The 14,265-nt window shown below is 44.0% G+C and overlaps 1 protein-coding gene across 9 annotated transcripts in view; it reads right to left on the minus strand.

Moving 5' to 3' along the window:
* Window positions 1-14,265, minus strand: part of pou2f2a (POU class 2 homeobox 2a) — a 45,085-nt gene that overhangs the window by 12,588 nt on the left and 18,232 nt on the right. For 2 of the 9 annotated variants that reach the window (XM_037785079.1, XM_037785075.1), the window contains exon 1: window positions 4,352-4,454. The exons of 6 other annotated variants lie outside the window; for them this stretch is intronic. In XM_037785079.1, the coding sequence (XP_037641007.1) occupies window positions 4,352-4,406 (55 nt within the window). In that variant the 5' untranslated portion in view covers window positions 4,407-4,454. One more of the 9 variants, XM_037785076.1, reaches the window with a different exon arrangement.

The raw sequence follows: 14,265 nt of genomic DNA on the forward strand, positions 1-14,265 counted from the left end.
CACACACACACACACATTCACACACACAATGACCGCAGGATTTCCCTCAAATAAACGGACTTCTGCAAAGAAGCTAATTTTGTCACCAAGCATGGGGATGCAAACATCTGGTTAATCTATTATTAGGGTCGATTATTTGTGGTTATTCCAGCATTACATGTGGCTCCTGTTCTGGTATTATATGGCATCATGGCTATTAGTACTTTTAAAAAAGAAAAAAGATTTCATGGCTCTTAGTGAAACCAAAAAAAATGCCCAATGTTGCTCAATTACTGGTGAAAATGTAACGTCTTCCTCTAAAGGTGCACACATTTAAATCCTTAACAAACTGAAATGCAAAATTAATAATTTGTGTCACTACTAGGGCTGTCAATCGATTAAAATATTTAATCACGATTAATTGCATGATTGTCCTTAGTTATTCACAATTTATCACCCATTTTTTATCTGTTAAAAATGTACCATAAAGGGAGATTCGTCAAGTATTTAATACTCTTATCAACATAGGAGTGGGCAAATATGCTGCTTTATGCAAATGTATGTATATATTTATTATTGGAAATCAATTAAACACAAAACAATGACAAATATTGTCCAGAAACCCTCACAGGTACTGCATTTATCATAAAAATATGCTCAAATCATAACATGGCAAACTCAAGCCCAACAGGCAACAACAGCTGTCAGTGTGCCAGTGTGCTGACTTGACTATGACTTTCCCCCAAACTGCATGTGATTATCATAAAGTGGGCATGTCTGTAAAGGGGAGACTCGTGGGTACCCATAGAACCCATTTTCATTCACATGTCTTGCGGTTAAAGGTCAAGGAATCCCTTTGAAAACTGCCATGCCAGTTTTTCCTCACCAAAATTTAAGTTTGGAGCGTCATTTCGCCTCCTCTGCGACAAGCTAGTATGACATGTATCGTGTAGTTTCTTCACTCTAGTTTTAAAACAGAGTACGCTACAGCCTGAAGATTGCAAGTTGCATGAATGCGTTAAAGAAATTAGTTCTGTTAAAAACAAATTTGTGTTAACGCGTTATTATCGCATTAACTTTGACAGCCCTAGTCACTACATTGGACTATATTGTGCTTCAATCATCAATATGTGCAGTGGGCAATCCCAAAGCCAGATCCACCATATAAAATGATTGTCCAGCTCATAAAACAGCTGTAATGTGAAGTTCCTAAAGTGCTGCCTCTCGTGCTGTGCTGCCCGCTCGCAGGACACCCGGGGAAGGTGTGTATTGATTCATGGTTCAAAATGGCCTACAGACAGTAGCATGGTGGATAATGTGGTCAGTAATACAGTAGTGGGACAGTATATCAAGATGCTGTGTCTTTTTCTCACTTCCCCTCCCGACTTCCCCTTGTACCGGGTTGAACGCAGAGTGCTAAACCCAACACTTACTGTCAGCGAGGCTATTAATATTAGCCTGCTCTCTCTCTCTCTCTTTCACTCCATCTTTTAAAAAACCCTCCCCTCTCTTTTACAACACATTGCTGCACACAAACACACAACTACTTTTACTTGACACAGAGCAGAATGTTTTTACAATTTTAGTGAATTTCTTTAAATAAGTATGAGAATCCTTGCTCTTCTTTGTATATGTGCTACAAAAGCTAATTTAGTGTTAAGAAGCATTTCTCAGAGGTTAAATTACTATGTGCATTTCTTCCCTCATTAAGATGTTATACTAATCTTACAGCAAAGCTCAGGGTTTAGCTTTGACCTACTGAGACCAGAGAGCTGCACCATACTGGGTGTATCTTAAACAGAGGAGCACATTTAATGCTGTATAATCCTGTGTCATGAATAAATGATGCAATAGAGAATGAACAAGGAAGGAGGAGTGTCTGTGCTCAGTCTGGACTGTTTCTGTTATTGTCCTCTGGGTATTTTGGCTGAGATGAAACTCCGCTGTAACTACCCCGAACCCCCCCACCACCATCACCCCACTTCCTGATTCAGGACATAACCCCAGCGCCAAGGGGGGTGTCTGGGAACCGGAGCCATCACACCTACTAATTACAGATTTTAAAAAATCAAGAAGCGCTGATTGGTGCCGATTTTAATTGCAAATAATTATTTAAATTTAAAACTGAGTGTCAAAGAGTTGACTAACCAGCTCAACAGCTTCTGCACATCTGGATAAGGATGACTGCTTTTTTATTTTACCAGGAAGTCCCACTGAGATCAATAATCTCTTTTACAAGAGAGACCTGGCTAAGGTAGCAGACATTTAAAATCATAACACAATAAAATACAACAGATACACAATATGCGATCATTCAAATAAAACAGAAGAACAGCTGTTTAACACAACCACATGCCTCTATCACCACATTCTTTATGAAGCCCTCGAGTTCATCAATGGATATGGATGTTTCTAATTTTAAGGCTTTTTGTAAATTATTCAATGCCCAATTGGTGCAAAGTAGGAAAATGCAGTTTTCCCCAGAACTGTCAAAAACAGTGGTACATAAGTTGATGTTTAAATTTAAGAATGAAATAAGGAGCTAAACAAACAAAAAATGATGAATAAACAATGAAAACAGAATTTAAGAATGAAGCAAGGAATTGAAGAGGAACATCTAACAATAACGTAAGAAGCTAAAGGAAAACCTGAGAGGTCACAGCAGCAACAGGCAGTGCTTCTGAAACTGTTGGTTATATACCGTCTGTATTAATAACTACTTATGACTTAAAATGCTAAATATGAACTCGTAAAAACACTTATGAATAAAAGCAAATGCTGCTGGAAGATGGACAGATGTCACTGTGGAAGGCCTTTGTCGATGAGAACCTCGCTGACAGTTTGCAGAATTATGTTAATTTTTCAGTGAAAAGAAAAAATATGTATATTTTTTCTCTGCACTGATGCACTTTGAGCAGATGTGTGAGGTTGTAAATGCAGAAGGTAAGAAGATTACATTGATCTCACCATTAATTAAAATTGGGGTAAATTCCTTCTTTTATTCACATACTGTATAATTCTGGCATAAATTAGCAAAACTGCAACCGGTTTATTCAACCTTAATAGTTGTAGAAAATGCCTCATCATTTTTAACTAAACTTAATTAATAATAATTTTGTTCTGATTTTTTTTTTTTGCATTAACCCTCTAAACTAATATGAATGATAATTGTTTTATTTGCATTGTAATCTAATGTGGTGCATTCTTGTTTGGTGCTCAGGATGTTAGGACTCAGGACTTACCGAAGGTCACAGCAGTGACAACATCAGTGTTGGGATGTGACTCTGTGATTTTTAACACATGAATCACTCTCTTTTAAATAAACTCTGTCATCAAAGAAACTTGTAATTTTTAAGAAATCATATCAGGACATCAAAGTCTGAGAAATGTGAGCTAATTGACATTTAAAAAATTGTATTTCTGGTAATTGCTGGTGAGTCAGCCAACAGCCTGCTGTGCGTTTATCTGATGAATCCCTATCTGTCGGTCAACTGAGATGGCTTCTGGCACGTCTTCCCTCGGCCTGAGCTGACCACCACGACAAGGCCGAGGGGCGAGAAGAGTCGAACTCTTCTGCTTTGTTTTCATTTTAAATACTGAGAATGACTACTTTATTTTTAGGCATTTCCTCTTTTTATTATCTGTCTATTTTTAAACAAGCATCTTTGTATCCGAGTGCTTTAAAATGAATTAACTGACATAAATTTTAATTTGAAAATGTGCAGAACATCAATGCAACACCCCAAACACCTCCAACACAAACACACACAGAAAGTTAACAGTGGTTTTGAAAGTTGAACGGGAGGAAACCTTATCAGCTAAATATCTGTAACCCGAAATGCAACACTGCCGCAGTGCCAGACAATAAAAAGAAAATGTGTTTTATGATGACAAATGACAAAATATAGAAAAAATACTGGCTGCAACACCGGTTTAACCGGCTCGTTTCAAAAGACATTTAGAAAAACTTTTTTTACTGTATTTTCCTCGAGTTTCTTTTTAGCATTCAGTATTCAGTATAAACACAAATACTAACACACACAGAGGCATGCTATGGACTGGCGAGGTGTCTGACCTTTCCCTCTGCCTGCGACAGGCGTCCATCCATCATCCCTCCATCCATCCACCTCTTTCTCTTCGTACCACCTCTCGCTCTTTGATGTTCTCTAATTAGCTGAGCTTGTTAGACCCAGTGGCATTAATCAACAGCGTAGACACAGTTCTCTCTCCCTCTCTCTCTCTCACACACACTTACACACACATGCACACACACACACACACATACACAGTGCCCTCTCCCTCACGCAAAGCTTAATTGGTGTCGGTAAATGAAGGCCAGCAGAGAGAGAGGGCTGCACAGACAGTCACTCACCTGGCAACCACATACTGAAGAAGTCCTTTGCTGCTATTGCTGCCGTCTTGGTCATATCTGTTTCTGTGTGTGAGAGTGTGTGCGCGCTACGTAAAGAAAAACTCTCACTCTCTCCCCCTCTCTCTCTCTCAAACCAAAAAAGGAGGAGTGTGTATTAAATCATATGGTTGATGGAGAATTACTCTCTCTCTAGTCCAACCCCCCAAAGCCCCACCTCCTCCCCACCTCCTCCCCACATCCTGCAACACAACAGGAAGTAAGCCTCAAAAGAGTAGGAACTCGGCTCAGAGGAGAGAAAAATACAATGCAAAAGAAAGAAAGAAAGAAAGAAAGGGGGACACGCAAGAGGTTAGAGAGTGGGAGAGTGAGTGAGCGTGGAGATCGAAGAGATAGACGAGGTGAAAAAGAGGGGGATGACGGGTGCAGACGGAAAGTGATGGCGCAGCTGGAAACAGACGATCACACACACACACGCTCACTCACTCACTCACTCACACACGCGAGAGAAAAACAGCAGGCTTGACATTCTGACCGTAGAGTGTGTGATACATTTGCACGATACCTTCAAAACAAAATCCAAAACTTAACTGAGCAGAGTTTTTCCTCAACTCTAAGCTGTCCTCTGTTTTGACTACCATGAGTCATGACCATCTCTCCTTGGTCATGTCTGCGTCTATATGTGCGGGGATGTAGTTTAGCACGTACATCAGTGGGAGTTAAAGGTGGTCTGTCGAGGGAGGTCCACACCAACGAGAGAAGATGTGAGACATCCTCAAGAATATGTGAGACATCTTTTGGCTAAGTTTGCCAGCCACTGCTCCACTCAAACCCGAGCGGAAGGAAAAACTCACTCACTGTACCACTGACCACCCCACACTGTGGGCTGCACACAATGAGAAAGCCACACCACGAATCTCTACACGTGACGGGTAGCCATGACATGAAAGTGGAACATTGCAGATGTGAGCTACTATCAGTGTCGCCCACTCGGATTAACAGACTAAGAATCTGCTAAATAAGTGAAAATCTGAAATGATCTCGAGGAAGCAGAAGAGTATGTTTCAGCAGAAATACTGCCTCGATTTTCAAATCTCTGAGTGTCAACGTGCTGCTATGACAGTAGGCCGAGCCGACCACAAGGTGGCACTCTTGATTCTCTAATCCTGTTGAACAAATGAGCTCCATCTACGGGAGAGGGGACGAGGCAGACCACTGATCACCCTCCCTCCCTCCCTCCCCTTCCTTCTCCCCTGGTCCGAGTTCACTAATTCAAAAGCTAACGGCAGCAGAGTTCCCAAGTTTAACCTTATAAATACTTTATGTGGTGATTTACAACAGCCCAATGTACTGCTGGACGGACGCTCACTAAGAAGTGCATATGGCGCTGCACTGGAGGTGCTCTCAGTTATAAAATCTGTCCTCAAATACATACAAACACTGACGTTCTGAGATACGTACATATATATTTATAATGAGGACAATATCAGTACAGAGACGGTACATTGCTTTCTTTTAAAAACTCACAAATTCACTTGTTTTTTGGTAAATAACTGGATTTACAGCTGAGACGATTAGTCGGTTAATGTTTGGTCAACTAACAGAAAATTAACCGCAGACCATTTTGATAATCGATCAATCATTTCAGTCATTTTTAAGCAAAAATGGAGCAAGGATTTGCTGCTTTTCTTTGGTTTGATGATCAGATGACAATTTGAGAATAATCCCTCGGACTCTGTTTTATGACATTTTATAGACAAATGATTTATTAATTCATTTGGAAAATAATCTCATAATGAAAATAATTGTTAGTGACAGCCCGAGCAGTATTTGCTTCCCCAGTTCTTTTGTATTTTGCGGTGCTATTCAAACAAACAACCAATATCACAGTCCAACACCTTAAGGTGCAGGCTGGACACCAAACAGACAAATCTTCAGTTTCACAAATTTATTTGGCCACATTGTTTTCTTGATGATGTTTTGGCCTTCATCATGAGGACATGAACGGACATGGGCCTGGCCAAGGACAGTGACAGACTGCGCGTTGGGGAAGGGGCGTTTCTCTGGGTCAGAGGTCGTCTGGGCAGCCTGGCTTTGGCCGTGACCTTTGTTCAAACTCCAATCTACCCGCGTAGCTACTGAAGAGTGTGTCTTTGTGTGCGTGTGCACATTTGTTTGAGTGGCTCCAATAGGTGGCTGGTGAATCTAAGTACGTTCTATATGTGTGTGTGTGTGTGTGTGTGTGTTGTACAGTTCATGGCCATGGGGGGCCTTCCTGCCCCAAGGAGGTCTGAGCCTTGGTTACCATGGAGACCAGACCTAGCAACACTCCAGCCTCGCCACTTAGATGATATTGGGCCGACGGCAAATGGTCTCAATTGAGAGACAACATTTTAACACGTTATAACACACTGTGATATTATTAACTTGGAAAATAGAAAAAATAGATAAATAAGAAGAAATGAGTAATTACGTTGATTATTTTTATTAGGGAATATGAGTTATGAGGGTGTTTTGGACACCACCAGAAGTTATGTCCTTAAGATAATCAACACACACACACACACACACACACACACATATATATATATATATATATATATATATATATACACATATAATCTGATAGTGGGACCCCAGGGAGGAGGATGGGGGAGGCTGAGGCCTCTAGAGCGCCATCAATCACTCCACTGTCAGAGAGAGAGGGAGAGGCAGGGAGGGAGGGCTGGGGGGTTACTAAGAGGGAGAAAAAGAGGACTAGTAAAGAAAAAAAGAAAGGGAAAGAGTGATGGGAGAGAAGGTGAGGGATAGAGAGACAGGAATAAAAAGATTGGAGAGAGGATGCTAGCTGGGGGTGAGGACGCTGTGTGTGTATAATGGGTCATTGCAGGGACAATTCAGAGGTCTCCAAACCAGTTCAGCATCCCTCCACGGCTCGGGTCCTCCTATATCTAGTGCAGCCTCAGGCCTGGTGCACACTGGCTCTAATTCATATAATCCATCATATTCCTCTTCTTGTAGAGGGGACAGAGCGCGGCTCAGTGATGGACCCACCAAGTCCTATACGCAGTCCGACAGCAGGACTCTATTCTGCAAGGTGAGAGATTTAAAATCCAGTCTGGTGTATAGGTGTGTGTGTGTGTGTGTGCAGGTGTAGCCCCATGAGGAGTCGCAGGATTATAAACAGTAGGTCTAGCGGTGTGGAGACTACAGAGGTTGAGGTTTTGTATGAGAAGCAGCAAGGGCTAAAACACACTCACACTGTTAGCTGCCATGGGACCGGCACCATCTCACACACATACGCGCCGCCCACACCTTTACAACACCTATTCCTCCCCTGTCCTAATACCTCTCAATCGCTCCTCTTCCTCTCCGGCCCCTCCATCCTTCTCTCACACCATTCCCCTCCTCTCTATATCATCTCTGCAGCCCATAGGGAGCCGAGGCTTGTCTAGACAGACACCGCTCTCTCCCACGGCGCTACCAAGGTTGAAGCTCAAATCTTTTTCTTTCGCTCCTCTCAACCACTCTTCTTCTTCTTCTACTGGCACAAGAGCAGAGGGTCTACTGGGAGGGACTGGTGGCCTTCATCGCCGGTTCGAGGAGCACTGAGGCCACTTTAGACCAAACTGCTCACTTACACTCACAAAGCGGGCTGTTACGTGGAACAAGCCTTCATAGTCCCCCAATTAAAATACAAAAAATGGGTGTACTCAAGTTATGGCAACCATCACCTATGTGCACTCCTTCCTCCCACCCGTCCCCTCTTTTCACCTTGCCGTGTTCTTCACCTGCTTTGCCTGTTTTCCTTCAAACCCTCATCATCATCATCATCATCATCATCATCATCATCATCATCATCATCATCATCCCACTCTTTTCTTGCGACCTTCCCCCTTTTCTCCAATTCAAACTTTCTCTTCTCCTCCCCTGTCTCTCTCTCTTTCTCTCTCAGACCTGCTGGTCAGCAGCAGCTGTGACATCACTGGCCACTGTTCTCGGCTCGGATTGGACACTCGGCCACGTTGCCAGGCAACAGCAGTGAAAGGTCTCAGTGCGAGCGTGTCTGTGTGTGTGTGTGCGCGCGCGCGTGTTATGTGTGTGTTTATGTCTGTTTATAGCTACGTGAGTGAAAGGTGTGTGAGCGATTTTCCTCGCCTTGCCCTTTATCTGTGCATGAAGAATGATCAGAACAGATCTACTTCTGTGCTTTATCTCAGATCAAAGCATGTAGATGATTGGGCTGCTTCGCCACTCTCCCTCCACCACAGAAGAAGAGGGATGCGTGTGCATTGCGTTAATGAAAAAGAGAGATGGGGCGAGTGTGCGGGCGTGTCAGTGTCTTGCACTTGCGTCGAACCAAATAAATGTGTACGTTGGTGTCGAATATGTGTCTGTATGTTGTGTGTGTGTCTAAATGTGTGTGTATGTGTGTGTGTGTGTAAGCCCCCGGGAGCGGGTGGTTATTGTATCTGACACAGCGGCTCTTTCTCGCGCCTCATATTTCTGGGCCGATCGATTCCTCTGACTCCCGACAAGACAATAATCGCACCTCCCTCTCTCACTCCATCACTACCATTATTACTGACCTCCCCGGGGAACGAACAGGGTGGAGGGAGGGAGGGATGAGGAAGGAAGGAAGGATGGTGGGAGGGAGGGAGGGTGAGGGATGAGAGGGGGACACAGAGTTGACAAAATGAGCCTATGATGATGAAAAAGCAAAAAGGGACAATGTTGAATATGAGGCGGCCTGGAAAAGGGACATCAGCGGGGCATAAAAAGGAAAAGAGGGTTGAGAGCGCGGTGATGGAGGGATGAGGTCCGAGGGAGAAAAGAGAGCAGGGAAAGATAGGGATGTGACATCTGTGTGAGGTGATGGAGTGAAAGAAAGAATGAGAAACAGGAAAGTACAGGGGAGAAAAAAACAACAAAGAAAAAGCGAGCGGTATAGATCACGGCGAGAGAAAAGAAAGGAGGACACAAGTGAAGGAGTGCAGAGACACGGAGCGCCGAACGGAGGGACAATAACGGAGAGAATTAGTGGAGGAGAGATGAAGGATTCGCACTATCTTCTTCTAATAAAGGAGAGAATGAGAGACAGGGACCGAGGGAGGGAGATAGAGAGGGGGAGAGAGCGGTGGGGGGGTTAGACTGAGGTGAAAGAGAGAGAGAGACAGAGAAATATATAGGGACACACTCACGCTAACACATATATAGAGCGATGGCTGTAGCGCTGTGGAGGTCAGCGCTCAGAAATATTATTAAATTGACAAGAGTACAATAGTTGATTGGCAGGCTGACTCCTGCACTGCCATTCAGTGGAGAAGAATGGAGACAGGGACACACGCACACACACACAAAATGCATGCACATCTGCAGTTGCACAGAACAATCAACGCAGCATGTAGAGATATAGACACACACACACAAACAAAGTCTTTTGTCTGTTTGGTTGCGTTCATGTGTGTGTCGGCAGTTGCCTGCGTGAGCCTGTCACTGCTGTGTCTCTATGCTTTGAATCCAGATTACAATTACAGTAATTGGCTCTCAATTCAAGGGATTGCTGTTTGACCCCCTCACCTCTCTCTCTCTTTTCTCTCCCACTCGCTCCCTCACCCACTCCTCCTCCTCCTCATCAATATTCCTCCGCCTCCCCTCTACCTGTATCGCTACATCCATCTTTCTCTGGGTGCAATCCCTCTCCTTTTCTCTACCTTATCCCCCCTCCATACACACTTCATCCCCAGATATAACTATCCTTCCTTCCTTTCTGTTTTTCCATCCATCCTACTCCCTCGCTGTTTTACTTCTTTCCTCATCACACCACCATTTTTGCCACTTTTCCTCCCACCTTTCTACCTTTTTCTCCGATAGTTGGGGAAGCAGGGAATCTATTGTATACTTTATTCATGCTGTATTTATTATGGAGAGATAGCTGCTCAGCTATACAGTCGGGGGGGATGTATCGTGCATTTGGGGAAAAGAGGTGAAAGAGCGGTAGATAAAAAGACGGAGGTAAGGAAAGGGGGTGATAGAGGTGGTGGTGGTGGTGGTGGTGGTGATGGTGGTGATGGTGATGGTGTGCTGGGGAGGTAGTGGTGGTGAAGCGAGCGAGGAGGAAGAGGAGGAGGAGGAGGAGGGGGGTTAGGAAATTGGTCTGGCTAGCGGAACAGCTTTTCACCTCTCTCTCTCTCTCTTTTTCTCTCTCTCCCTCTCTTTCTCTCTCCCTCTCTCTATTCTGCTTTGTATTCTGCAGAGATGACAGGGGGAAAGCTTTATTGCTCCGAGTTTGTATCGATCGGGGCCCCTCTAAGGGGGGAGGCCGGGGGACGCGCTGAGCAGGCCCTTTCTCAACGACCGCGGCTCCAACAACCACCCCCCCCACACTGCCCAAGCCTCCCCTCCTCTCCTCTCCTCTCTTCTCCTCTCCTCTCCTCTCCTCTCCAGCCCACCCCCTCCTCCTCCTCCTCCTTCTCCATCCAAACCCTCCTCTTGCTCGCTAGCTCGCTCTGAAATTCAAATTCAAGGTTCTTATTCTCAAAGGTTAGGAGAGGAAGAGCACGAGAAAGCAAGAGAGACTGAATGAAAGAGAGACGGAGGCGTCTGGCTTCTTCCCCTGACTGAGGCCCTGAATGGAGCTGGGATCTGATAAGAAGAGCCCACAAACACAAACAAGGGAAGAAATAGAGAAATAAAGGAGAGCAAAAGGAAGAGGAATACATCAGCCCCTTTCTTTTCTTCCTCATATCCTTTCCCCTCTTACTAACTGCCCCCCCGTCCGGTCCTCCATCCCTACTGTATCTCCATTTCTTTTTTTTCCGAGGCGAGAATGATTTTGTTGACAGGTGAAGAATGAGCCGGATCCGGGCATGCATAAACCTCTCTGCTTCTGTCCTCGTTAGAGGGACACTAGGAGAGCTGGGGATCCACGGGAGACAGAAAGAGCCCATGTGGATCACACGGACAGAATACTCTATTTATCTGTTTCAATGAGCGCAAAAAATTAAATAATAATAAAAAAAATCACCTCTCACACCGGCTTACAAAACAGGAATCTCAACAAAGCATTGACAAGAATCAAAATAACAAATCGCCGCGCTTCAGGCTTCTTATTTCACCTCTTCTGTTTGACAAGCATTAAATAAAAAGGGGGCAAGACCCAACGTCAACGCCACAGCCAACTGACCAAACACTTGACACACACACACACACACACACGAACAGCCTATTTATCCGTTAATGGCATGCACAGTGCTGTGGCGAGACTGGGGAGAAGAACAGATTGTCCATCAGGGGGTTACAGGGTTCAAGTCCATGACCAGAGGGCTAGAGGAAGGTTAGGGGGTTGTAGGTTCAACTCCCAGGGGGCGAGGAGGATCCCTGCTGTCTCCCGTCCGACCCCAGCCCCCCCCCCCAAACCTCCTCCAGGACAATATAACCCCACTGCTCCACCTCCCTCCTTTTCTCCCCTCCACCCCGCTGCTGGCCCTTTTAAGCCCTGCTTAGTCTGATCACACACGTGTAAACCTGAGCCTAGCCTCCAGACTCTCTCCATTTGTCTCAGATGTGCACGTGCATGCGCACATGCCAGCCTGCTCATAAACAAACACACACATTCAATCTAACAGATAACTCACTGATGCTCAAACATATTCATAAAAATCCAATACACTCTTACAATTCAAATACAAATGATTTGCTATCTTCTGTTTTCACATATGACAGCAAATCATTTTATTTTTGACCTACATCAGGATTGAAACAGCTTCATTCTTTTTCCAACTCCATCTCACTTACTCCTCTTGTGGTAAAGACCAAACAGAAACACAGCGTCGCCTCAGCTATCAGCTGCAGCAGATGTGAGTGGATATGAGATATTTGTGTAAACATTGGATACATATACTGTATATATAGTATATATTGTCATTGATATTGCCTGTGTGGTTTACGTGCAGCTCCAGATTGAGTTTGGCGATAGAGCATACATCAGAGACTTCTGCTGGATGCTACATGCCTGATTCATAGAAGAATGCATGTGCGCATGCATGTACGTACTTGCACACATACACATGCATGTGCACACGCACTTGCACACACAGCACAATAACCTGCAGGCCTATAACCTGTCTTGTTGTCTGGATGGGTGGATGCATTATTAAACACGCAGGATTTCATATGTAGAAACAGAATATGAATGCTGCACTGGGTCCACCTGCGGACATTCGCTTGTTCACTCTAGTCTTCACTCTTTTTCTTGAAACTCTTGATCTAGGATTATCAAAGTTAACGTGATAATAATGCGTTTTCGCAAATTCGTTTTAACGCCACTAATTTCTTTAACACATTAACGCAATTGATCTTTCGGAGGTTGTAGCGGACGCAGTCTTACTAGAGTGAAGATACTGGTATCATATGAAACTAAAAAAAAACGAAGGAATCCATTGGTACCGTCCATGTCATACTAACTTGTCGAGAGTACTCTCTCTGTACCTCCTCATGGCTCTGTTTTCAGGCTTTAACAAATCTAGCCCGTGAAAGGAGACTTTGGTCAATCACAGGTCATTTCAGAGAGTTCCTATTCGCTGTTCAAAGAATGCAGATGCGCGCACACGTCCCTTCAGATGGTGAAAGTCTGATTCAATGGCGGAAAGTCCTGCAGAAAAAGTTGCTATTACAGCATTGGCAACAACTGGCTTCACTGTAAAGTATCGCAAAAGAGGAAGACAGACTTATCAAATAGTCTAAAAGAGTGTCTGGCAATAAACGCAATACAAACAACAATGTATCAGCGAAGCGTTTCAGAGATGGAGAGAAAATGTTGCTAATAGTTTAGCCTTCTGCTAACTGTAGCCACAAGCTCACGGCTGTCAAATCACAGTATGTCATCTCAAAGGGCTTTACAGGCCTGAAAGTTTGCAAAGACAACGGGACGGTAGTACTCGTACAGGTTACTGTATGAAGCGTGTTTGTCTAGTGGAGAGCTGCAGGAGGGCTGTATTTCCAAATTCTGGCGTGTTTTTTATTCCTGACCTGCCAGATGGTTTGTTACACACAACCATCTGAAAAGCCGTCATTGGAAACTGTTTAGAAAAGGACAGGCTCTTTAAAAAAATACTTGGCAGGTGATTGGATGAACCATCTGTCAATCAAACTCGGCCAGTCGGACTCGGTAAAAGAGTGAAAACATCTTTTCCATCGAGAAAAGTCTTCAATGTCATTCTTTGCTCTTCTTTCAATGAAGAAATACTCTCCAGTTCTGATTTAACTGATGCTACTGCAGCATCTACGCTAACCTCTTCAGGAACCGCCATTATTGTTTAGAACCATCAGTCGCCTCTCCGTGTTGTCTCACAGATACCTTACTTGAAGCCTGACAAGACGGATTTTCGTGTGATATGTGATCCCACGATTCTCACGTGATCTCGTGACATTGCGAGAATCCAGCTGCCGTGTAAGGTTAAGTTTTTGTTTGCCTCTTCCAGAAAACTGCCTACCCCAGCTTTAATGGTTTGTTTGGAGGAAGTTTTCCTTACCTGTATCGAGGGTTTAAGGATAGAGGGCGTTGGACGTTGTAAACATTTTAAAGCCCTCTGAGACAAATTTCTGATTTTGAGCTATATAAATAAAATGGACTCAATTTGACTCGTGCTGCTTTATTAAAGGCTCTAATTCACCAGATACAATCTGTAAAGAAAATGGATCAATTAACATATGGAGTAGGGCCTTCTACTCGTCAAGGATGTCTGCTTCGACATCACAAATGAGAGATCTTATAATGGAGATGACAGGTCGCAGTCTAGATGGTGAATGTATAACGTCATCCTCCTGGCGATTATGGGCCCGAGTCATCAAAGAAAGCCACCATAACCAGGTGAAAACCGCTGGATAACACTGATTAACCAAAAGGCCCACACACG

Source organism: Sebastes umbrosus, chromosome 11 (assembly GCF_015220745.1).
Source record: "Sebastes umbrosus isolate fSebUmb1 chromosome 11, fSebUmb1.pri, whole genome shotgun sequence".
NCBI lineage: Eukaryota > Metazoa > Chordata > Actinopteri > Perciformes > Sebastidae > Sebastes > Sebastes umbrosus.